The sequence below is a fragment of the Muscardinus avellanarius genome (assembly GCF_963383645.1).
Source record: "Muscardinus avellanarius genome assembly, chromosome: 10".
Taxonomy (NCBI): Eukaryota; Metazoa; Chordata; class Mammalia; order Rodentia; family Gliridae; genus Muscardinus; species Muscardinus avellanarius.
The window spans coordinates 48,247,866-48,273,366 of record NC_137796.1 but is presented as its reverse complement, the minus strand read 5'-3'; the positions used below and the strand labels follow the sequence as shown (position 1 = coordinate 48,273,366).

Genomic DNA, 25,501 nt, shown 5'->3' with positions numbered 1-25,501 from the left:
CTTAGTGAGACCCTGTTTCTAATAAAATATATATTTTTAAAAAATAGGTCTGGGCCAGGCGTGGTGGCACACGCTTGTAATCCCTGCACTTGGGAGGCTGACAGGAGGATCGTGCAGGTTCAAAGCCAGCCTCAGCTGGTTTAAGAGAACTTGTTTCCAAATTAAAAAAAAAAAAAAATATATATATATATGGTCTGGGAGTGTAGCCCGGAGGTAGAAGGCCCCTGGGTTCCACCCCCAGTACCACTAAAAAAACAAAACAAAACAAAACAAAAACAAATATGCCGGGCGTGGTAGCACACGCTTGTAATCCCAGCATTAGGGAGACTGGAGGATCGCAGTTCGCGAACAACCTCAGCTACCTAGTGAGGCCCTCTGCAACTCAGTGAGACCTGGTTTCAAAATAAAGAATAAAAAATAGGGCAGGGAGTGTAGCTTGGAGGTAGAATACCCCTGGGTTCCACCCCAGACCCGCAAAAAAAAAAAAAAAAAAAAAAAAAGGTCTGGGAGTGCTGGGAGTGTAGCCCAGAGGTAGAAAGACCCTGGGTTCCATCTCCAGAACCAAAAAAAAAAAAAAAAAAAAAAAGTTCCTACATAAAAGCCAGGCGAAGTGGTGCACACTTGTAATCAATCCCAGCATTTGGAAGACTGAGACAGAAGGATCGCGGTTCGAGTACAGCCTCAGCTACTACTTAGTGAGGCCCTTTGCAACTCAGTGGGACCCTGTTTCCAAATAAAGAATAAAAAATTGGGCCGGGAGTGTAGCTCAGAGGTAGAATGCCCCTGGGGTTCCATTCCCAGTACTGGGGGAAAAAAAAAAAAGTCCCTACACAGGCCTCGTGGAACTGGTGTAATTCCTTTGCATGTCCCGTGACAAGGTGGGCACACTGCTGGCTCCCTAAGGATTTGGGTCTCCTGGTCATAGTTGTGTCTTGGGAAGTGGGTGACTCCTTACCCCAAAACTAATCATGGAGGTGGGAGATGCGTGAAGGATGCGGAGGGAGGAAAGGTAGAGTGGGGAGGCAGCTCTAAGCCCCTAAGAAGGGCGAGGTCTGGAGCTGGCCGGTAGGGGGCGGGGCTTAGAAACCTAAGCGTTCCGGAGAGGAGGTGGCCGGGTCCTCTGGGAGGAGAGGACCAAGCCGCTGGTAATTTTCTAGGGACCAGGTGGACGAGGACCCAAGCTCCTGGATTGTATGAGAGGGAAGAGATGAGGGTCTCCGTAGTGAGGGGCGACAAACTCCTGTGTGGGGGTGCACGCTTAGGCTCCCTACCGGAGCTCGTCAGTGTCAGTGCGAAGGATGCCGACACGCATGCGAGACGCGGTTGAGAGCAAATTTTTATTGGATCTCGGCCCCCCGACTGTCGGGGCAGGCTAGATCTGGCACACGGCCCCCGAAGCGGTACGTGTACTTGCGTCCACTGCTCTTGCGCACGATGTCGCGGCGGTAGTAGTAGCGCAGGCCTCGGCTCAGCTTTTCATAGTTCATGCCGGGCTTCCTCTTGCGCTCCCCCCACAGCCGCGCCACCTAGGGCAGAGGCGGGGCTCAGTCGGAGGGAGGCCCTGGGGCGGGGTCCCGGGTCCCGCAGGCCGCGGAGATGGGGTCGGCGAGTCAGGGGCACCGGCGGGGTCTAGAGAGCGCGAAGCTGGGGACCCCGACAAGCCTAGGCAGAGCGAATCGTGGGGTAGGGTGGACCAGGGCAGACGGGGCGGCCTGGCGGGCTGGGGAGCTGCCCACCTCTTTGGGGTTGCACAGCTGGAACTCGCGACTGTTGCCGGTCCAGCGGATACAGCTGCTCCGCGCCCGGTCCTGGAGGAGCTCCAGGAGGAACTGCCACAGCTGAATGGGGCCTGCGGGGTGGAGGCCGGTGAACACCCGCTCCCCGGCTCCGGGGCTCCGCTCGGGTGAGCGACCTCAGAATCACTTCCAAGGCGCAAAGGCCTAGGTCCTCCCATCTTGGGACTCAGGAGTAGGGATCCTGAGTACGAATCCTGAGTAGGATCCGCGCCTTATCATTTCGCATCCCTCCACAATCAGGGACCTAGGGGTCCAGAGCTGCCATCTAAGAGATTTCGATCCCGCGTGGGATCGAAACCCTCATTTCTTTCCTCCCCTAGGTCCCTAGAAAACCACCAACATGTTAGTCCCCTGGCCTTCGCTCCCGCCCGCGCGGGCCGCGGTACCCCAAGCCGGCCCTCCCTGCGGGCTTCTGGGGTCCCTAGGTGCCGGGGCCCGGCCGCAGCACTGGGCTTCGCTGCCTCCCGGTCTTCCAGGACCTCTCACCTCGGTGGCTGGTCTGGGGGTATCGAGGGGCGGCGGCACGGCTGGACTTCTGGCTGTGCTCCGAGGGGGTGCTGCGGGCCGAACTCCGGCACCCCTGGGAAGAGCTGCTGCCGTCGGTGCGCGGCGCGGGGTCCCACCAGGCGGCGCCCGCAGGCTCGGCCCAGGAGCCCGCGCAGTCCGCGCGCGGTTCCCCGCCGACCTCGCTGACCCGGCAGGAGGAGCCGTGGGGGGCGGCCGCGCAGTCCCAGCCCGCGGTGCTCCAGGCCGCCGGGAGTGGCGGCCACGAGGTGTCACAGTCCGGGCCCGCGGCTCCCTCGGCTCCAGCCAGGGGGGCTGAGGCCAGGGCCTGCGAGGCGCAGCTCCAGGGCTCCCAGGCGGCGCGCTCCGGGGGCGTCCAGTCTCCCGACCACTCTCCCGAGGACCACGCCAGCGCCTGAGGGGCTGGCTCTGTGAAGGGGAGCGGGAGCCGGGTGAGGACAGCCCAGGTGCCCTGGCCACAGGCCCCTCGGGAGTTCTTGAGGTCTACGCTTGCAGTCCTGGAGCTCTGGTCCAGGGCTCCCAGATCTAGGCCACGCCACCTGGGGGGCGCAGGTGTCGCCAATCCTAGCTAGCCCCGTTCCTCTGCCAAGATCGGGGAGTCTAAACCTCCAGACCTGGCGCTCCAGGAACCCAGTCCCTCCCCGCGCCGCCCCTCTGCACGCACTCACCTGCCCCCCAAGGAGCTTCTAGCTGTGGTAGGGAGGTGCTCCAGTCCAGCTTTGAGAACTCTGCCCAGGATGAGAAAGAGCGGGAGCAATGAGTTAGAGGCCTCCTCAAAAACCCATCCCTTCGCCCTCTGCGTCCGGAATTCAAGTTTTCACTCAGGACTGCGGGCCCCTCCTTCGACCTCAGAATGCCAAGCACCTGGCGCCTCTCCTCTCAGCCCCAGAAGTCCAGGCATGCCCCTTCCACGTCAGACCTAGGAACCCAGCCTCCCCACTTTCCCCCGCAGCCAGGGGTCTCAGTCTTTAGCCACCTTTCCAGCCGGCCTCCGCTGTTGGTGTGTCCCCTTGGAGCACCAATTCAGGGAAATAGAAACCAAATTCAGCTCCTTCTGCAGAGAGAAGGCTGTTAGAGCTGGGTGAGGGGCCAGCAGAGCCCTCACCGGGCACCCCCACACACCACCCCCTGAGCCCCAGCAGCCTACCCAGCCCTGACAGCATGTTCCCTGGAGGCACTTCCTGCGGCAGAGCGTCACCCCAGTTCCACGAGTCCATGGATGCTGGTCCTGAGTGTTCTGGGCAGGGAAAAGCCAAATGAGCAATGGATGAGCTGGGGACCCTTGAGGTCTCCGGAATCGGGAACCACCTTGCTCCCCTGAGAGCCAGGAGTCCGGGCTTCTCCCTTCTTCCCCAGGAACCTGGAATCTTGGCCTCAGCCCCCTTCTCTCTCAGACAAGGAGGGAGGAAGCTCAGCTCCTTTCTTTGCTCAGGCTCAGGAGTCCAAGCCCCTAGCTTCTTGGTCTAGACCCCCAGGCCCTTCCTAACCCAGATACCAGACATCCATCCAGTCTTCATGGCTCACCTCTGGTGGGTTCCTTTGACCCCGGCTGGGGGTCTCAGCCCCATTTCATACCATGCACCCCCTCCCCTGGGGGCCTGGGCAGGGGGGGATTTTCCGAGACGTCAGAGCTGGGGGTCGCAGCCGGGGTCAAGTTGCAGGGCCGGGGGCGGGGCCGAGCCGCGCCCCCCTCCTCAGGGCTGCGCAGTCGCTCTGATGTTGTTGGGTGCCTGGGAGGGCTTGAGCTTGGGATAGCAGGCTGAACAAAGCAGGAGCTGGGGCCGAGGGGGGTTACAGCGTGATGGGGGTGTCGCGGGGGACTTGGTGGACAGGTCCTCCGACTTGGGGGTTTGATCCAGCGACATGGGAGGTGGTGGGGGAGGAAGGTCTGGGGTCAGCTGTGCTGCGCCTGGCTTATCTGCAACAGGAAGAGGGATTTCCGGCCAGATATCCCACCCCCTCCCCAGCATCGGCTGACGTCACAATCGGCAGGGTGACCACGGGGTAGGTGGGGTGGAGGGAGGCTGACCTGGAGCCCCTCTACCTGGTCCAGTGTGGGAGGGTGTCCTGGAGTTTCTCTGGAGGAGTTTCAGTCATTAGTAAAATGACATGAATCTTATGGACGTTAACACTATTAATAACAGCTAAACGAGAGCTTTTTGGGTGATGAGCCCCATGCACTGGGCCTTCGTGTAACCCTTTTAGGAGCATAGGGGAAACTGAGGCAGGCATTCTCCCACTTCTCTTTCCAGAACCCATGTACTTCCATGTTGCAAACAATTGGAGAGATTTGAGTACCATCTGAATATGACCTATTGCACAGAATTACTAATTTTCTTAGATGTGCTAATGATATTCTATGAAAGATGTCACTATTACAAAGTGAACAGAGATATTTAGGGTGGAAATATTCTGTAACGTTTCAATTAAAAAAAACAAGGCAAATATTCACACATGTAGATATTTGAGACAAATAAAAATTATTTGTGTTGGGTGTGGTGGTGCATGCTTGAATTAACAGTACTTGGGAGGCTGAGAAAGGATTGCGTGTTCTTAGCCTCAACTACTTAGTGAGGCCTATGGAAACTTAGTGATACCCTGTCTCAAAATAAAGAATAAAATATAGCGCTGGGGGTATAGCTCAGAGGTATACATATATATTGAATACACACACACACACACACACACACACATATATATATATATATATATATATATATAGAGAGAGAGAGAGAGAGAGAGAGAAAGAGATCTACTATATATGCACAAAAATATACACACATATTGGTACTGGAGGCTGAACCCAGTAGTATTTTACCTCTGACTTATACCCTCAGCCCTATTTTTTTTTTTTAATTTATTTTTTGTGGTACTAGGGATGGAACCCAGGGGCATTCTACCTCCAAGCTATACCCACAGACCTATTTTTTTGGGGGGTCTGGGAATGGAACCCAGGGGCATTAGACCTCTAAGCTATACACCCTGCTCTATTTTTTATACTTTATTTTGAAACAGGGTCTCACTGAATTGCAGAGGGCCTTACTAAGTAGCTGAGGCTGTCTGCGAACTGTGATCCTCCGGTCTCAGCCTCCCAAATGCTGGGATTACAAGCATGCCCCACCACGCCCAGCTTTATTCTTTATTTTGAAACAGGGTCTCACTGAGTTGCAAAGGGCATCACTAAATAGCTGAGGCTGCCGGCAAACAGAGAGCCTCCTGTCTCAGCCTTTCAAATGTTGGTATCACAAGCGTGCGCCACTACACCCAGCTACCTTTAGCCCTATTTTATTTTTTATTTGGAAACAGGGTCTTGCTAAATTGGTGAGACTGACTTAAAGCCTGCGATCCTCCTGTCTCAGCCTCCCAAGTACTAGGATTATAGGCCTACACCACCAGGCCTGCAATGTGTTCTCTTTTTATTTGCTAAATCTGGCGATCCTTAGCCCAGCTCTTCTGGCTTCAGACACTGTATTGGTGCCTCTCTTCCTATGCAAATAAGTAAATATTTACCATTAAAATACGAGTGTGTGTGTGTGTGTGTGTGTGTGTGTGTGTTACTGGGGATTAAACTCAGGGGTATTCTACCTCTAAGGTATTCCTCCAGCCCTATTTTTAAATTTTTTTTCTGAGCTGGGCGTGGTGGAGCACACTTGTAATCCCAGCATTCAGGAGGCTGAGACCGGAGGATCACGGTTCGTGGACAGCCTCAGCTACTTAGTGAGGCCCTTTGCAACTCAGTGAAACCCTGTTTCAAAATAAAGAATAAAAAATAGGGCAGGGGGTGTAGCTCGGAGGTCAAATGCCCTTGGGTTCCATCCCCAGACCTGCAAAAAAAAAAAAAAAAAAAAAAAAAAAAAAAATTTATTCTGAAGCAGTCTCACTAGGTGAATGAGTCTCACTGCTTGCTGAGGCTGTCCTCAAACCTGTCTCAGCCTCCCAAGTACTGGGATTACGTGCAGCTTCATTAACTATTTGCTATTCTGAGCCGGGTGTGGTGGCGCAGCCTTTTAATCCCAGCATTTGGGAGGCTTAGACAAGAGGATCTGGGTTCTCGGGTAGCCTCAGCTAATTAGTGAGGCCCTTTGCAACTCAATGAGACCCTGTTTCAAAATAAAGAATAAAAAGTAGGGCTGAGGATGTAGCTTGAAGGTAGAATTCCTCTGGGTTCCATCCCCAGTACAGAAAAATAAATAAATAACAATTTACTATTCTGAAGGCAGGGATGGGGTGGGGGGATCAATGCTCTTATGTCCATTTCTTCTTCTTTTTTTTTTTTGGTGGTACTGTGAATGGAACCCTTCTCCGGGCTACACTCCCAGACCTATTTTATATTTTTATTTGAAAACAGGGTCTCTTGCCGGGCGTGGTGGCGCACGCTTGTAATCCCCGCTCTTGGGAGGCGGAGACAGGAGGATCGGGCTGGTTCGGAGCCAGTTGTGCTGGCTTAAGAGACCCTGTTTCCAAATAAAAAAATATAAAATAGGTCTTGGAGTGTAGCCCAGAGGTAAAAGGGCTTCCAGGAACCCCATTACCACCAAAAAAACAACCCCCCCCACAAAAAACAGGGTCTCTTAAACCAGCGAGGCTGCCTTTAAACATGCGCGATCCTCCTGTCTCCGCCTCCCAAGCACAGGGATTATAAGCGTGCGCCACAACGCCGGGCTCTTCTCTCCATTTTACAGAAGGGAAACTGGACCTCAAGAAGGAGAGGCAAGCCGGGCACAATGGCGCACCTGTAACCCCAGTTCTTAGGAGGCTGAGACAGGAGGATCACAGGTTCAAGGACAGTCTCAATAACGCAGAGACTCTCAGCAACCTAGTAATACCCTGCTTTAAATAAAAAATAAAGAAGGGCTGGGAATGTAACTCAGAGGTAGAATGCTCCTGGGTTCCATTCCTAGTACCTCCCCTCCAAAACAGGGCGAGTCACTTGGGTTTGGAACCCAGTGTTGATGCCTCTGAACGCTGGGGGGGGGGTTGCTGGTCTCTCAGTCCACCTTCTCCAGGGCCCGAGGGAGTCCTGGTTTGCCCTGTCCCATCAAGCCCCAGGCCTCTTCCCCCTGAAGCTGGCCTCTCCTATCTGTACTTCTGTCTCCATAGCTGCCTCTCTGGTTGTTGGTGTCCCTGGCTCTGGTCCCTGTGGCACCAGGCCTGGCTCCTTTAAGGTCTTGTCACCCAGTCTCTCCTGACATGCCTGTCTTCTCTCAATGTTCTCACGCTGACCCTTCCCTTCTTCGCCACCTCTCTTCTCCCTCCACTATGATGGACAGTTCTCATCACTGTCTGAGCCTCCCTCCATCTTTGAGTGTCCCTGTCTTCTGCCCCTTAGGAAGACTCCTGCGCATGTTTTTGTTTTTATTTTTTACTTTTTGCAGTACTGGGTTTGGAACCCAAGGGCACCACTTTTATAGCAGTGTCAACTAACGCAGCCAAGCCCGGAAATCCTCAGCAAATGCTGAGCCAATGATGGCATTTCTGGCAGGCACACACCTGGGCTGCTATACCTCCTCAACTCACTAGGTGTTTTTTTTTTTTTTTTTTTTAAGTACTGGAGATGGAAGCCAGGGATATTCTACCTCTGAGCCATATCCCTAACCCAATTTTATTCTTTATTTTGAAACCGTCTCAAACCGGGCGTGGTGGCACACGCTTGTAATCCCAGCATTTGGGAGGCTGAGACCTGGAGGATGGCGGTTCGCGGACAGCTTTAGCTACTTAGTGAGGCCCTGTGCAACTCAGTGAGACCCGGTTTCAAAATAAAGAATAAAAAATAGGGCAGGGGGTGTAGCTCGGAGGTCAAATGCTCTCCTGAGTTCCATCCCCAGACCCGCAAAAAAAAAAAAAAAAAAAAAAAAGAAACCGTCTCAATAAGTTGAGGAGGGCATAAGTAGCTGACATTGGCTGCAAATCTGCAGTTCTCCTGTCTCCCAGTAAGTACTGGGGTTACAAGCGTGTGCCACCATTCCTGGCTCTGAACAGTTGTTTTGTTTTTTTTTTTTGGTGGTACTGGGGGTAGAACCCAGGGGCCCTTCTACCTCTGGGCTATACTCCCAGACCTATTTTATACTTTATTTGGAAACAGGGTCTCACTAAGTTGCTGAGAGCCTCACTAAGTAGCTGAGGCTGGCTTCAAACCTGTGTGATCCTCCTGTCTCAGCCTCCCAAGCGCTGGGATTACAAGCATGCACCACTATGCCTGGCTTGCTCGTGCTTTTAACAACCCTTTTTTCTTTTTATGATTTAAAAAAAAAACTTTTATAAAATTTTTCATTGGTGCATTGTAGTTATACATTGTAATGGGGTAAGATGGTGGAGGCAAACACAACCTTTTTCTGAAATCATACTTTTTTCCCATATCCTCCTTTGCCTCAGTGGTTGCATTGAGCAGAGGGGAGTCAGGAGTAGGAAGAGCTAGTGAGGGGGAAGGGACTTGAGAGGCCTGGGTGGTCCAGCCCAGGTGGCAGGGGCTGATGGGCACTTCCTGCCAGGGAGGGAGGCCTTCACTCCTCTGACCAGACTGGAAAATGTGACGTCAAAGAGGAGGCCTTAAGGGGGGGTGGGGAGACAGGAACAGAAATTTGACACCTCTCCTGGGTAATCTCCTTTCTTCCTAGAAAGGCCTGGGTGATTTCCCCTACCCCCACCTGCCATGCCCACTGTCCTTCCCAATTGCCCATTAGTCCAGGGTTCTGATTGCTGTGTCCCGGGGAGACCTTCATCCCTGCCTCACGCTGTAACCCTGGAAGGCCCTAGCCCCCTTCCACTTTCAGTGCTCAGGGATCATTTTATTGTTTTTGGGTCTGGGGATGGAACCCAGAGGCATCGACCTCCGAGCTACACCCCCTTCCCCGTTTTTTATTCTTTATTGTGAAACAGGGTCTCACTGAGTTGCAGAGGGCCTAAGTAGCTGAGGCTGTCCACAAACCGCAATCCTCCAGTCTCAGCCTCCCGAATGCTGGGATTACAAGTGTGTGCCACCACGCCCGGTTTATTTTTGTAAATTTTGAAACAGGGTCTAAGTTGTAGAGGGCTTAAATTGCTTAGGCTAGCTGCCAAGCTGTGATCCTCCTGTCTCAGCCCTCCAAGTACTGAGATTACACGCATGTACGACGACGACTGGCTGGCTTGCCTATTCATTTTAGTTCAGAGCTTTTTCTAAAGTACAAATCTGTAGCTAAGTGTGGTTGTGTACACACTTGGGAGACTGAGACAGGAGGATCCCAGGTTCAAAGCCAGCCTTGGCACCTTTGCAAGATCCTGTTTCAAAACAAAAATTAAAAGGGCTGGATTGTAACTCAGAGATAAGATGCCCTTGGGTCCAATCCCCACACCATACATACACACGCAAAAGTACAAATCTGTGATGCCAGTCCCCAGCTTGCTGCCTCAACTTCGCCCCGTCTTCTCTGGGTTCTCTGCTATCTTCAGGGTAAAGCCTAAGCTCTTACCTGATGTTCAAGGTCCTGCATGGATACCTCTGTAGCAGGTGGAGGCAAGCTTGGAGTGGGGAATGACCCACAGATGCGGGAGACATATTCAGAGATACATACAGAGACGAGAGGAGCACTCAGACACTCAAGAGATAAACACCGGAAAGACCCACAGAGGACATGTTGGTGGGTGTTTGGTGGAGAAACTGGAAACAGTCTGAGATCCAGAGGATGGGAAAGACGGGAAGAAAATGAGATGGTCTCAGAGCACAGTTCCTTCAGGAAGCCCTCCCTGGCACCCAGGTCAGCACACAGGGACCACTCTGGACTTTGCCTGGTACAGGGCCTATGCTCCGACGAGGAACCACAAGCCCTGAGGGAGAAGGACCCAGGATGATTTCAGTCACCCGTGAGTCCTCAGCATCATTCAGGCCCTCAGAGTATGAGGAATGGAGAAAGCCTATAAAGGCTGTAGTCTCCAGAAGGGCAGGGCCTAGGAAACCCCTACCGCGGTGCTGGGAACACAGGCTGGAGTCAGGACACAGATCTGTGCCTTAGCTTGTTGTTTGAGTGCCTGTGTATCTGTGTACTGGGGGTTGAGCCCAGGACACTCTACCTCTGAGCTATATCCCCAGCCTTTTGTTTACTTTGAAACAGGTCTCACCAAGTTACTGAGAGTTTTTGCTGTGCTGTTTCAGTTGTCCTGGAACCTGCTATCCTCCTGTCTCAGCCTCCCAGGTGATTGCAGGGATGTGCCACCACACCTGCCCTTGGCTTGGTTTTGACCTTGCCAAAAGCCCCCTTCCCCTTTGGAACGGGCAGCACTCAGCATACACTTAGTTTTTTTTTTTTTTAATGGTACTAGGGATTGAACCCAGGGATATTCTATCTCCAAGCCATGACCCCAACCCTATATTTTATTCTCTTTTTTCTTTTTGCCGTACTAGGGATGGAACCCAGGGGCATTCTACCTCCAAGATACACTACCAGCCCCATTTTTTATTTGTTATTTTGAAACAGTCTAACTAAGTTGTGGACAGCTTCACTAAAGAGCTGAGGTTGGTCACGAACCCAGATCCTCCTGTCTCAGCCTCCCATGTACTGAGATTACAAGTTTGCACCACCATGCCCAGCTATTTTATTATTTTAAAACAAGGTCTCACTAAATTGCAAAGGGAGGAGGTTTTAAGAAAAGATAGTGCCAGGTGTGGTGGTGCATACCTGTAATCCCAGCATTTGGGAGGCTGAGACGAGGATCACGGTTCGCAGACAGCCTCAGCTACTTAGTGAGGCCCTCTGTAACCCGGTTTCAAAATAAAGAATAAAAAATAGGGCAGGGAGTGTAGCCCAGAGGTCAAATGCCCCTGGGTTCCATCCCTACACACACACACACACACAAAAAAAAAAAAAAAAAAAAAAAAAAAAAAGATAGAAAGAAAAGAAAAGGTAGCAGGCACACACAGTAGAGGCTCAAAATGCCCACCTGGATGTTTGCCTGGTCAACTTTCAAAGCTACTCACATTCTCAGGTCAGGGATATCAAGGCCAGCCAGGGATGGAAATGAACGTAAATTTATTGAAACTGTTTTTGGGGTGGGTGGGCGGATAGTTGGGGTTTTCCAAAGACATGTGTGGGAAGGAGCCAGCGCCCGGCCAGGTGGGAGCGGGTGCCCAGCCACAGACCCTATCTGAGGCCCAGCTTCTTCTTTTCTTTCTGCTTCTTGCGGACTACGTCCAGATTCCGGTCCTTCCACATACTCTTGCGAAGCTTGATGGGGCGCGAGCCCACGTATTTCCCTGTGGGAAGGAGTTCAAGGTCAGACTTGGGGTCAGGCTTCAGCCGGATGCCTGCCATGCCCATGGTCCCTAGGGGAGGCCTCACCCACCATTCATCTCACGCATGGCGCGCACATAGTCGCTGGGGTCCTTGAAGCTGACGAAGCCATAGCCTTTGGTCTTGCCCGTGCGTTTGTCACGTATCACCTTGGCCTTAAGGAAGGACGGGAAGCGGCTAAAGGCCCTTGCCAAGATGTCGTCATTCACCTCATTGCCCAAATCCCCGCAGAAGATCCGGAAGTCATCTGGAGTTGAGGGAGAAGAGGTCAGAAGACAAAGGCACTGGTCTAGTGTCCACCTGATTTCATGGAAAGCATCCTGAAACCCTCCTCTCTCCATCCCTGCGGTCTCTCCCTGGGGACCCTTTGTTATAAGAGCCAGCACCTCTGTAGTAATGACCCTGTGCTAAGTATCCTGTAGAGCACCGAGGAAGGGGGGCTTACACAGCTAGTGCTCCCAAGAGTCCTTTCACACTCACGTATACAGGGGTCAAGTTGTTGCCCAAACCTAAACTACCAGTGAAAGAGCTGGAACACTAGCTTAGACATCCGGCTCCAGAGTCTTTGCTTTTACTTATTTTTTATTTTTTTGTGATATTGGGGAAAGAATCCAGGGCACTCTTACCACTGAGCTATATCCCCAACCCTTTGTGTTTTCTTCTAGGGCCTTGCTTGCTAAGTTACACAGGCTGGACTTGAACTCTTGATCCTTCTGTTTCAGTCTTAATCTAGATTAAGGCATCCAGGGATGCCTGAGTCACTAGGATTACCACTGCAGCCAGCCTGAGTTTTCATTTTTTTGTGTGTGTGGTATTGGGGGTGGAACTCAGGGGCCTTCTACCTCTGAGCTATACCTCCAGCACTATTTTTATGTTTTATTTGCTTATTTCTTTTTTGAGGTACTGGGGATCAAGTCTCAGGGCATTCTACCTCTGAGCTACACCCCAAGCCTATTTTATTTTTATTTCAAAACAGGGTCTCACTAGGCTGATGGGAGTCTCACTAGCTGAGGCTGCCCTCACATCTAAATCCTCGTCTCAACCTCCCAAGTACTAGGATTACAGGCATGCTTCACCACGCCTGGCCTTATTTATTTACTTTATTTTTTGCAGTACTGGGGATTGAACTCAGGGGCATTCTATCTCAAAGCTACAACCCTAGCCCTATCTTTTATTCTTTATTTGAAACAGGACCTCACTAATTTGCAGAGGGCCTCACTAAGGAGCTGAGGCTGGCTGCAAACCTGTGATCCTCTTGTCTCAGCCTCCCAAGTACTGGGATTACAAGTGAGTCCCACCATGCCTGGCTTTTATGTTTTATTTTGAAACAGGGTCTTGCTAAGTTGCTGAGAGTCTCACTAAATGGCTGCGGCTGACTTTGAATCTGAAGTCTTCCTGTCTCAGCTTCCCAAGTGCTGAAATTCCAGGCATGTGTCACCATGTCCAGCTCCTGAGTTCCACTTTCAAGCTTCATTGGCTTTGCCCTTCCTCATCCTAGGGCGGTCTCCCACTCCCACAAAGCCCTGATCCTGGCCTCACCTGGACACGCCCCACGACCTCCATGGGCACCTTGTTATTGCACCTCGTGCTCTCTCTCGGCTCCGCTTCCTACGCAGGGCCCGCTCGTTCCCACCCTGCAGGCCCTTTTCCAAGGCCGACCCTAGCTGCCACTCTGGGTAGACCCACAGTGTCACTCAAGCGCCTCTACTGACCATGCTCAATCCCAGTGAATCACTATGCCCAGGAGGTGGATACTGTTATTCCCTTTCTGGAGAAAGGAAAACAAAGCTTGAAAGGCAAAACTTGTCCAGGGTCACAAAAGTAGGGTCCAAGCCCATGCCAGTCCCTTTTGGGATGAGGCTACTTGGCCTGGGCCTGGGCAGGTAGGTGGTCCCAGGAGAGGAGGCAGAAGTTAAGGACTGGGATGGGAGGCGGGTTAGTTTCTTTTCTCAGCCATTGCTGTGGTTGCCTTGTGGTTTCTGTGGTGATTAAGGAGAGTCTTTAAGAATAAGTTAGGCCACTCCAGGGAGAATGATCTGACAAACTCAGAGGGTAGGTAACTGGCCTGAACACTTAAAAAAAATATTAAACACAAGGCCAGGTGTGGTGGCACATGCTTGTAATCCCAGCATTTGGGAGGCTGAGACAGGAGGATTGGACAGGCTGAGGACAGCCTCAGCTACTTAGTGAGGCCCTTTGCAACTCAGTGAGACACTGTTTCAAAATAAATAAAAAATTGGGCTGGGGGTATAGCTCAAAGGTAGAATGACCCTGGGTTAAATCCCCAGTAAAACACACACACACACACACACACACACACACACACACACACACACACACACACACAGGCATGGTGGCACATGCCTAGAATCCCAATACTCGGGAGACTGGGATAGGAAGATCACAGTTTCGCAGCCAGCCTCAGCCACTTAGGTGAGGCCTTGTTTCCAAATAAAAATAAAATAGGGCTGGGGTGTACCATCCCCAGTACCACAAAAACAAAACAGAAACCCCACAAATCACAAAATAAGGAGGTGGGAGGAAGCCCATTCTCATTAAAAGACAAAGCATGGCTGCAGAGGTGCTCCTGAGGGTAAGCAGCGGGCAGGCCGGCTCCTGCTCCAGCAAGAGCACCCTCGTGGTCCTCAGCCTCCTTAGAAGAACCTCTGTTGGGGAGCTGCCCCTTTGCACACGGCGCTGCTGCACTCTAGGTTTGCAAGGCTGTCCCCTAGAACGCCCCCTGTCCACCTGGCTCTGTGGCCACCAACCTGGGTCAGCTGACAAGGTGCTAGTCAAAATCTAGATGTACCATTGACCCTCGGGCCCATGCCTCCTAATCTTGGTTTTGCACGAATGAGGACTTATTTCTTCTGGGTCTGGGAACTAACTATGCTTCCTTAGTCCAGCTTGTTTATTATTTGTTCCTATTCTGTGATTTCTGGGATCAAACCCAAGGCCTTGCACACAGTAGGCAACTGCTCTATCACCCCTTAGCCGCCTTAGCCCAGTTTAAACAAAACAAAGAAAAAAAAACATAGAATGTAGAAATAAAATAAAATGTAGAGATATAATATACATACTGCTGGTTTGGGGGAAAAATAGTCATAATAAGAGTTTTGGGATAACTAATGAAATACAAATATAAGCTAAATATAAAAGCTGGGCATGGTGGACATGCCTGTATTCCAAGTACTTGGGAGGCTGAGACAGGAGGATCTCAGCTTCGAGGCCAGCCCCAGAAATTTAGCAAGGAAGCTGGGCGTGGTGGCACACACTTGTAATCCCAGCATTTGGGAGGTCGAGACCGGAGGATTGCGGTTCGCGGACAGCCTCAGCTACTTAGTGAGGCCCTCTGCAACTCAGTGAGACCCTTTTTTATTTTTGTTGTGGGTCTGGGGATGGAACCCAGAGGCATTCGACATCCGAGCTACACCCCCTGCCCAATTTTTTATTCTTTATTTTGAAACAGGGTCTCACTGAGTTGCAGAGGGCCTCACTAAATAGCTGAGGCTGTCCGCGAACCACGATCTTCCTGTCTCAGCCTCCCAAATGCTGGGATTACAAGTGTGTGTCACCATGCCCGGCATAATTTTTATTTATTTTTATTTTTTGAGACCCCCTTTTATTGGTGGTCCTGGGGTTCCTGGAAACCCTTCTACCTCCAGGCTACACTCCCAGACCTATTTTTATACTTTTTTTATTTGGAAATGGGGTCTCTTAAGCCAGTGGTGCTGGCTTCGAACCTGCGCGGTCCTCCTGTCTCCGCCTCCCAAGCGCGGGGATTACAAGGGTGCGCCACCACGTCCGGCTGAGACCCTCTTTTTAAAACAAAAAAATAACAGTGCTGGGGGTGTAGCTCAGAGGCAGAATGCTCCTGGGTTCAATTCCTAGTAGCCCTCCCCAAAAATATACCTGGAAACTGAATATAAGATGCCACAGAATTACTGTTTTCTTTTTTGCAGTACGAAGGATGGAACCAAGGGACAGTCTACCTGTGAGCTATACTCCCAGCCCTATTTTTATTCTTCATTTTGAAACAGGGTCTTACTAAGTTGTAGAGGGCTTCACTAAGTAGCTGGGGCTAGCTGCAAACCTGTAATCCTCCTGTCTCTGCTTCCCAAGTACTGGGTACAAGAGTGTGTCACCATGCTTGGCTAGAATTACTGTTTTATTAGATGTGATAATGGTATTGCTTATTTTGTGGTACTCGGGATTGAACCCAGGAACATTCTACCTCTAAAGCTATACCCCCAGCCCTATTTTGTTTTTATTTTGAAACAGGGTCTTACTAGGTTGATGAGAGTATAAGTACTTGCTGAGGCTGTCCTTGAACCTGTGATCTTCCCGTCTCAGCCTCCTAAGTACTGGGATTACAGGTGTGTGCCACTATGCCCAGCTCCTCCCATTTTATTTCTTTTTTTTCCCCCCAGGACCGGGGATTGAACCCAGTGGCAATCTTTCTTTTAGCTATACTCCCAGTCCTATTTTATTCTTTATTTTGAAACAAGGTCTCACTAAGTTGCAGAGGACCTAAGTAGCTGAGGTTGGCAGCAAACTTGTGATCCTCCTGCCTCAGCTGCCCAAGTACAGAGATTACAAACATGCATTACCACTTATTTTTCAATTTTGAAACAGGGTCTCAGTAAATTGTGAAGGGACTAAGTTGCTGAGGCTGTCCTAGAACCTGCGATTCTCCTGCCTCAGCTTTTCAAGCACTGAAATTACATGTATGTGTCACCACTCCTGGCTGTGATAATGGTATTATGATATGAAAGAAGGTGCCTTTCTTAGATGAATACTACAATATTTAGAAATGAAATAACTTATAATTAGCTCAAATAAGTGAGCAAGCTCCCAGTACTTGGGAGGTTGAGATGGGAGAATCACAGGTTCGAGGATAGTCTTGGCAAGGTAGTTAGACTCTCAAAAAACTAGCCAGACCCTGTTTTAAGATTAATAAATAAATACAAAGGGCTAGAGGGGTAAACTGGAGGTTGAATGCCCCTGAGTTCAATCTCCAGTAACAATAAAAGAGTAAGCAAGCTGGGCGTGGTGGGGCATGCTTGTAATCCCAGCATTTGGGAGGCTGAGACAGGAAGATCATGGTTCGAGGCCAGCATCAGCTACTTAGTGAGGCCCTTTGCAACTCAAAATAAAAAATAAAAAACAGAAGCCAGGCGTGCTGGCGCAAGCTTGTAATCCCAGCATTTGGGAGGCTGAGACAGGAGGATCCAGGTTCGTGAGCAGCCTCAGCTACTACTTAATGAGGGCCTTTGCAACTCAGTGAGACCCTGCTTCAAAATAAAGACTAAAAATAGGGCTGGGGTATAAAGGAAGAGTAATTAAATAAGGTTTGGCAATAGAAATAGAGGAAGATGGAGGCAAAGCCAAAGAAATGAAGCCAGAGCCAGGGGTGGTGGCACATCCTTGCAATCCCAGTACTTGGGAGGCTGACACAGGAGGATCACAGGTTTGAGGATGGCCTTTGGTAAGCAGGTGGCAGAATGCTTCTGGGTTCCATCCCCAATACCAAAAAAACAAACAAACAAACAAAAAAACCCAAAATAAAAATAAAAAATAGAGCTGGGCGTGGTGGCGCACGCTTGTAATCCCAGCATTTGGGAGGCTGAGACCAGAGGATTGTGGTTCGTGGACAGCCTCAGCTACTTAGTGAAGCCCTTTGCAACTCAGTGAGACCCTGTTTCAAAATAAAGAATAAAAAATTGGGCAGGGGATATAGCTTGAAGGTCAAATGCCTCTGGGTTCCATCCCCAGATCCACACACACACAAAAAAGGGCTGGGGGTGCAATATGCCCCTGGGTTCCACCTCTAGTTCTGAAAGTAAGTAAGTAAATAAATAAATAAATAAATAAATGGAAAAAAGAAAAAAAAAGTGAGCAAAAATAATGGGTAAGGCTATAGCTTAGTAGTAAAGCACTTGCCCAGTAACGTGTGAGGCCCTGGGTTCCATCTCCAGCACCACAAAACCAAGAAAACACCCCAAATCACTACCAACAACAAAATATATACATGCACATAGAGGAATAAAGTGGTAGGCTGTTTACTGTGTCATTCTGTGTTGAAATTATTTTCATAAAAGCTGGAAACACTTACCTGCATCCCACTCCAGTAGACTGGGGTCCTCCCAGCTGCTCCCAGCTGCTGTGCGAATGCAGCGTTTCAATTTCTCTGGCTTTCCTTTCTTCTTGTCTTCACCCAGGGGCTCTGGGACCTGCAGAGGAAAGAAGATGGGGTGCCAAGGGCTTGGGGTTGGAGTGTTACATTCTCTCTGCCCACTGGCCTTCCTGCCTCCAGTTAAAGCATTGGATGTGTTTTTAGGTGTGGAGACATTGTATATGCCTCCCTGTCCCCAGTCCTCCCGCCCTCTGGACAGAGGACTAAGCATGTGTGTGGAGGCCCATTAGCTCCTGCCTGTCTTCCACCCACTCTGTCCCCTCATTGCTATGTTCCCTGCTTACCTCGAGGGCCATGAGGCCAGGGGGTGGCTCAGGCCGAGGGGGCCGGGGCCGTGGACGCAGGGACAGGAGCTCAGGAATGCGCAGAGGGGGCAGTAGGCCACGAACTACCTCCAGTGGGAGGGGCAGGGGCTCAGGTTCAGGCAATGGCATGGCCAGGGCCAGTGGTAGGCTAGGCCCAATAACTGCAGGGCCAGCTGGAGTGCCTCCTGCCCCTACAGCCACTGCTGCACCAGCCTCCTCCAGCCCAGCTGCCGCCGCCACCACTGCCTCCTCTTTCTCTTTCAGGCCCAACCCCAGGCCTAGGCCCAGTTCTCGGGGTGCTGCTGGCTCCTCCTGTGGGCAAGAAGAGGGCATGAGGGAAGACACATCACAGGCATCAATCTTATTTCCATCCTTCTCTCACAACAAATCAAGGGCATGGGAGCCAGAGAACAAGGCAAGAAAGGAAGTCTCTAGTCAGAGAAACAGAAAAATACACAGACAGGGAAAGACATACAAGAAAAGAAATCAAGACAGAAAAACAGAGGGATGATCAAAGGAAAAAGAGACAGAAATACTCTCTCAAAATGTTTCTCTCTATACTCTCTTCAAAAAAGGAAGAGTAAATAATAAGGTTTGTCAAGAGAAACAGAGGAAGATAGAGGCAAAGTCAAAGAAATGAAGCCAGAGCCAGGAGTGGTGACACATCCTTGAAATCTCTGTACTTGGGAGGCTGACACAGAAGGATCACAGGTTTGAGGATGGCCTTGGTAAGCAGTGCGATTCTCATCAACCTAGTGAGACCACTTCAAAATAAATATAAAATAGGGTCGGGAACATAGCTCAGGGATAGAATGCCCCTGGGTGCAAGTCCCAGTTTAAAAAAAAAAAAGAAAGAAAGAAAAAGAAAAAGAAAGAAAGAAAGAAAGAAGGAAAGAAAGAAAGAAAGAAGGAAAGAAACTAGGGGAAAGGCAAACTTAAGACACAGCCCATGAGGCCAGAATTGAGGATCTTCCCGCCTACCAATCTGACGTTAGCTCTCTGTCCAAACTCACCAATGGAGGCCTCAGAGCAGCCATGGAGCCCAGAGGAGGTCCAGGGGCCCGAGCCATTGGTGGAAGCATCATGGGTGGTCCAGGGGGTCCTGGCAGTGGTGGTCCCACGAGGGCCTGATGAGGGGGCCGCAGGGCCATAGGGCGGGGAGCACCTGCTGCAGAAGAGAGAGCAGAATCTGTCAGGGTGTTAGTGGTGGAGTCCGAGGGCTTGGGGGAAGTTGCGTGTCAGGGATGATGACCCTGGCCCCCTCACCTGCTCTCTGTAGCACGTGGGGGACGAAGGCCGGACGCAGGATAGGGGCCCTCTGAGGGGCCACAGCTGTGGGAGAGAGAGATGGGGGCGTGTGTCATGGGGGACAGGGGCAGTTGGGGCAAGGTGTGCCTGAGAGTACTCTCAGCATCCAAGAAATCCTGGAGAAGAGTCTGGGGACTCTTCTGGGAGATATGGAGTTTTTCTTTTTTTTCTTGGTGGTACTAGTGGTGGAACCCAGAGGCTTTCTACCTCCGGGCTATACTCCCAGACCTTTTTTATATTTTATTTGGAAACAGGGTCTCGCTAAGTTGCTGAAAGCCTCACTAAGTAGCTGAGGCTGGCTTTGAACACGTACGATCCTCCTGTCTCAGCCTCCCAAGCGCGGGGATTACAAACGTGAGCCACCACGCCCGGCGATACGGAGTTTTTCCATTGGCTCTTTTAGCAAAAATTTACCATGAGAATCTCCTGTGGGCCCCAGCCTTGTGGTAGGCAATACTAGGGGACCAACCAATAGACCAGGGGTTTTCAGGGAGCTCCTGGTCTAAGGTAGGGGAAACAGACGCATTACCAGCCCAGAATGATTAGGGCTGGAGTACGGGAGTGCTCAGGTAGAGGGATCAGGCTATGAGGGGGGAAGGCCAGGGAGCTGTTAAAGACCACAGGTGCCCTGACCCACCAGCAGGAACAGAGAAGGTTTCCTTAGAGAAAGGAACCTGTGAGGTGAGACCCAAAGGATAATGAAGAGTTAGGCAAAGGGTGAGGGGAAAGTTACTGGCAATAATTTTTTATTTTTGGAGATGGAAACCGGGGGCATTCTACCTCTAAGTGACAATTCCAGCCCTATTTTTTATTCTTTATTTTGAAACAGGGTCTCACTGAGTTACAAATGGCCTCACTAAGTAGTAGTTGAGGCTGTCTCACACCGTGATCTTCCCGTCTCAGCCTCCCAAATGCTGGGATTGCAAGTGTGTGCCACCACACCCAGCTTGGCAATAGTATTTATAAGTAAAACCTTTCTCTCTTTTCAGCTCACTGTGAGGAAATGGGGGGGGGGGTTGGAAAGCATCATGACATGGGTTGAGAGGCTAGCAGGCACCTCAGCACAGCCTTCTTGGCTGAGCCATGTGTGTCCTTCTGAGGACACTGGGGAGCCATGGTAGGGCTGGAAACTGGTCAGGGTGACTAGGTGGGATATGCATTTTTTAAATCAAAATAATAAAAAGATGTTTACATTTCTCAGAGATCATAAAAAAGTATAACAGGAGCTAGATAAAATAACTAACTCATTTGATTAGAGACCGTATTAGAATTGTATATCTAAATGAGAACCTGTGTCCTTTTCTTCTTTCTTTCTTTCTTTCTTTCTTTCTTTCTTTCTTTCTTTCTTTCTTTCTTTCTTTCTTTCTTCTTTTTTGTGGCAATGGGGATCGAATCCAGGAGCATTCGACCTCCGAGCTACACCCCCTGCCCTATTTTTAATTCTTTATTTTGAAACAGGGTCTCACTAAGTTGCAGAGGGCCTCACTAAGTAACAGAGGCTGTCTGTGAACCGCGATCCTCCGCTCTCAGCCTCCCAAATGCTGGGATTACAAGCGTGTGCCACCACACCTGGTTGGTCTTTTATTTTTGAGACAGGATCTCACTGAGTTGTGAAGGGCCTTGCTAAGTAGCTGAGGCTGTCTGAGAACTGTAAACCTCTGGTCTCTGCTTCCTGAATGCTGGGATTACAAGTGTGTGCCACCACCTGGCTTTCTTTTGCCTCTCCCTTCCTTCCTTTTTTTTTTTTTTGTATACTAGGGATGGAACTCGGGGGTTTTCTACCTCTGGGCTACATTCCTAGACCTATTTTATGTTTTATTTGGAAACAGGGTCTTATTAAGTTCCTGAGAGCCTTCACTAAGTAGCTAAGGCTGGCTTCGAACCTGCACGATCCTCCTGTCTCAGCCTCTCAAGTGCTGGGATTACAAGTGTTCGCCACCACACTTGGCAACCTATGTTCTTTTCATATACATACAGATGTCGCAAAAGTTGACACTGTGTGTAGGGGTTACCGGGAACAACAAGGTGGAAAATGTGGAGAATGGCCCATGGAGAGGATAGGCTGGAAGATTATAGCTGAATCATAAGAAACAGAAGAGAGAAGAGACCTGAACAAAAATAATTGCTGGCACATCTCAGCAATGTTTAGGGCTCCTGGGGAGGCTGTGGGTATCTTTCACAGCCTGTAAACCAGGTCACTTAAGGTTTTGAACATTATCTTTCTTATTTTTGGTACCAGGGATTGAAACCAGGGAGGTCTTATCCCTCTGAGCTACACCTCCACTCCTTTTTTGTTTACTTACTTATTGTATGGTAGTGGGGATTGAATACAGGGGAATTCCACCTCTGATCTACACTCCCAGTCATATTTTTATTTTTGTTTTTGAACAGGGCCTAAGTTGCTGAGGCTGGCCATGAACCTGTGATCCTTCTGTTTCAGCCTCCCAATTACTGGGATTATAGGCATGTGCCACCAAACCAGCTCATATAGAGTTTTGACTACTGGTGAGGAGCTAAGTGCTTGTTTTATTTATTTATTTATTTTTGGTGTGTTACTAGGGGTGGAACCCAGGGGCTTTTCTACCTCTGGGCTATACTACCAGACCTATTTTATACTTTATTTGGAAAGAGGGTCTCACTAAGTTGCTGAGAGCCTCACTCAGTAGCTGAGGCTGGCTTCAAACCTGTGTGATCCTCCTGTCTCAGCCTCCCAAGAGCGGGGATTATAAGTCTGTGCCACCACGCCTGGCTTACTGCTTGTTTTAATGGCTTGTTCATCCCCTTATAAGACAGTATGTAATGCTTATTCTGTGATGGGTACCAAACTTCTGATCCTCAGAGAGTTTATGTTTTAGAGGAAGCAAAAGACGATAACCAAACTGGGAATGGTGGTGCATGCCTGTAATCTCAGTACTTGGGAGGCTGAGACAGAAGAACCACAGGTTCAAGACCAGTCTCAGCAATTGAGCAAGGCTCTCAGAAACTCAGTGAGACCTTTTTCAAATAAAAAATAGGACTGGGGGTATAGCTTGGAGGAAAAATGACCCTGGGTTCAATCCCTAGCACCAAAAAAAAAAAAAAAAAAAAGACAATAACCATAATAAGTAAATGGCATGGCTTGTTAAAAGGCATTAATACTAGAGAGAAACACAGGGGGCTGGTCTGCAACGACCAGATTAAGACCAAATGAACTTGAAACAATCAGCAAGTACATGATCAGGTTTGTGCTTCAGAAAGACAATAATATCAGGATGAGGATGAATGGACAAAATTTAAAGCAGCAATGTAAGCACGAGGCTGAAGTCGCCTAGACAAATAAACAAGCCTGTTTAAATGCAGGGTCCTTGTCCCCAACCTACCAGCTCGCCGTAGGAACATGGCTTCTCGAGCCTCTGGACTGTCCAAGTGACTCCGATCACCAGGGCCAAAGCCAACTGTTGGAGGGAATAGACAAGGATGGTGGGAGGATTCCTGGGCATCCCTTTTACCACTCTACCTGATCCCCAACCCCCTCAACTTGTCATTCCTTACTTACCTGGGCCCACAAAAGGAGGGCCACCCACCATGGAAGGAACTACTGTGGCTGCAGCAGCTGCCCGGGCCTCTAGAGTCTGCTGGACCTGTTGGAGAAGAGGTTGGGATGAAGGACCTGACTCAATGTTCCCAATCTGCCCTGGCTGGCTCACTTTGTTCCTTTGCGCTGTGTGGGGCTAGCTATCTGTCAGGTCTCAGCTAAAATGTCACTGCTGAAAGAGGTTTTGGGAACCACACTAGCTAAAGTTGTCCTTAGCTTCTCACAGTAGCAACTTCTCTTGCCATTCTCTTTGAGCTTCCCCACAGCACTTAGTACTTATCTGAAATTACTTCCAACCTGTTTCCCATTTCCCATACCACCCTGATTCAAGCAACCAGTATCTCTTGCCTAGATCAGAGCAGCCTCTTCCTCAGTCTTCTGGACTATGCCCTTGCCCACTATGGTCTATTCTCCAGACAGCCAGAGCCACCTTGTTTACCTCCAAGTTGGACCATATTACCCTTCCCCAAAGCCTCTAACAGTTCCCAAATCTCAGAGGAAAGTCAAATCCTATGGTGAACCGGGCATGGTGGTGCACACTTGTAATCCCCACGCTTGGGAGGCTGAGACAGAGGATCTTGCAGGTTCGAAGCCAGCCTCAGCTACTTAGTGAAGCTCTCAGTAACTTAGTGAGACCCTGTTTCCAAATAAAATATAAAATATAAAAATGGGTCTGGGAGTATAGCCTGGAGGTAGAAAGCCTCTGGATTCCACCCCCAGTACCAAAAAAAAAAAAAAAAAAAAAAAAAAATCCTATGGTGACCCACATGGCCTTATAAGATCTGGCTTCTATCACCTTCCCCACTTCCCTCTGACCTTTCCAGCCAGGCACTGATATTCCTGTTCTTTATTTCTTTTCTTTTTTTCTTTTGTGGTACTGAGGATGGAACCCAGGAGCATTCTAACTCCGAGCTACACTCCCAGCCCTCTATTTTTATTCTTTATTTTTGAAACAGGGTCTCAATGAATTGCAAAGGGTCTCACTAAACAGCTGAGGCTGTTCGCAAACTGCGATTCTCCGACCTCAGCCTTCCAAATGCTGGGATTACAAGCGTGCACCACCACACTCGGCTGTCCACGCCTGGTTTAAATCTAAACTTTATACAGCTATAGACGTGCCGGGCGTGGTAGTGCACGCTTATAATCCCGGGATTTGGGAGGCTGAGACAGAAGGATCCCGCTTTTCGGACCGCCTCAGCTATTTAGCGAGGCCCTCTGTAACTCAGTGAGACCCTGTTTCATAATAAGGAATAAAAAAACGGGTTGGGGGTGTTGCTCAGAGGTAGAATGTACTTGGGTTCCATCCCCAGTACCACAAAAAAGAAAAAAAAAAAAAGATATAGAACACAACCATCACAACAGAAAGTTCTATTAGATAGCTTGTTTTAGAATGTTTTTTTTTAAAAAAGAATATTAGCTCTCAATCAGATATGGTGGCACACACTTGTAATCCCAGTACTTGGGAGGCTGAGACTGGAGGATCCGGGTTCTTGACCAGCCTCAGCTACTTAGTGGGCCACCTGCAATTAATGAAACCCTGTTTCAAAGATAAAGAATAAAAAGTAGGGCTGGGGTTGTAGCTCGGAGGTAAAATGCCCCTGGGTTCCATCCCCAATACCGGGGGGAAAAATACACACACACACCTCTCCCAAGGGGAAGAAATACTGTCTGAATCACGTGTCTAGCACATGAAATATATGTTATATTAAGTAATTACAAGCCAACACATCACCAGTTCTCTGTATACAGCTGTGTTCAAAAGCATTATGTTCCCTAACTTATATACCTTAGCTCATCCTTACCTGCTGGTATGTGTTGGTCGCGATAATTGGGCGGATCACAGGAGCTGCTGGGACTTGCATCGCTTCTACGGTGGGGACCGTGGGCACCGCAGTTGGGATCCCAGTTATTGGAGCCCCCAGAACTTCCTGCTCAAACCTGAGGAAGCAGGACAGACACCACAGGTCAAGTTTTCACACCAATTCCTGAACGCTTGGTACATCGCCAGCGCCGTCACCCCCAACGTCTCCATCTCCCTACGCCCCATCCCGAAGACTCCACTTCCCCATGACAGAGCCATATCTCGGGCCTATCAGGCCTGAAGGCTCCGGGGTTCCGTAGTTCTGGGGTGGCTTCCCTCACTAACTCTCCAGGGCCTTACAGGGCCATCTCCGCCTCCATTTCCTTCAAGCGCTCCTCGCCGCTCTTGCCCGGGATGCCGGTACCAGGGCCCGGGACCACCGGCCCTCCTGCACCCGGGAGTCCCGGGGCCGGCCCCGCCCCGGCCATTGCTGCTGATTTCGCTGTCGCCGCTACTACTGTCTCCGCTTGGCCTCCGCCGGGGGTTCTGCCGTACACTCTGGCTTCGTCAGGATCGGCGCCCGTGATGACGTATAAAGAGAGCGACGAGCGCCAGTACGTGACGTCATACGTCCGAAAGTAAGGGCCAATGATGCACGGTCGCACCCCCAAGCGTGAGGTAAGCCAATCAGAGCGACGAACTAGGGAAAGAATCTGGACCTATCAGACCGCAG

At 50.1% G+C, this 25,501-nt stretch overlaps 2 protein-coding genes across 3 annotated transcripts; both read right to left on the bottom strand.

Annotated features, from left to right (window-relative positions):
• Nucleotides 1–1,337: 1,337 nt before the first annotated feature.
• Nucleotides 1,338–3,538, bottom strand: ETV2 (ETS variant transcription factor 2; the record flags this gene model as incomplete). Its single annotated transcript, XM_080703563.1, has 6 exons — nt 1,338–1,526; nt 1,737–1,849; nt 2,283–2,729; nt 2,990–3,049; nt 3,298–3,375; nt 3,469–3,538. 6 exons carry the CDS (start codon nt 3,536–3,538, stop codon nt 1,338–1,340), a joined length of 957 nt encoding a protein of 318 aa, XP_080559689.1.
• Nucleotides 3,539–11,434: 7,896 nt separating this feature from the next.
• Nucleotides 11,435–25,256, bottom strand: RBM42 (RNA binding motif protein 42; the record flags this gene model as incomplete). 2 transcript variants are annotated; one of them, XM_080703058.1, is made up of 10 exons in its annotated part: nt 11,435–11,547; nt 11,637–11,831; nt 17,700–17,817; nt 18,065–18,397; nt 19,099–19,274; nt 19,352–19,417; nt 22,753–22,827; nt 22,929–23,013; nt 24,770–24,905; nt 25,129–25,256. In XM_080703058.1, the coding sequence occupies 10 exons, from the start codon at nt 25,254–25,256 to the stop codon at nt 11,435–11,437; spliced, it is 1,425 nt and encodes a 474-aa protein (XP_080559184.1). The 2 variants fall into 2 exon arrangements, with proteins under 2 accessions (XP_080559184.1, XP_080559185.1); XM_080703059.1 differs by lacking the exon at nt 19,352–19,417 and having other exon boundaries at nt 19,099–19,253.
• Between the last annotated feature and the right edge of the window lie 245 nt (nt 25,257–25,501).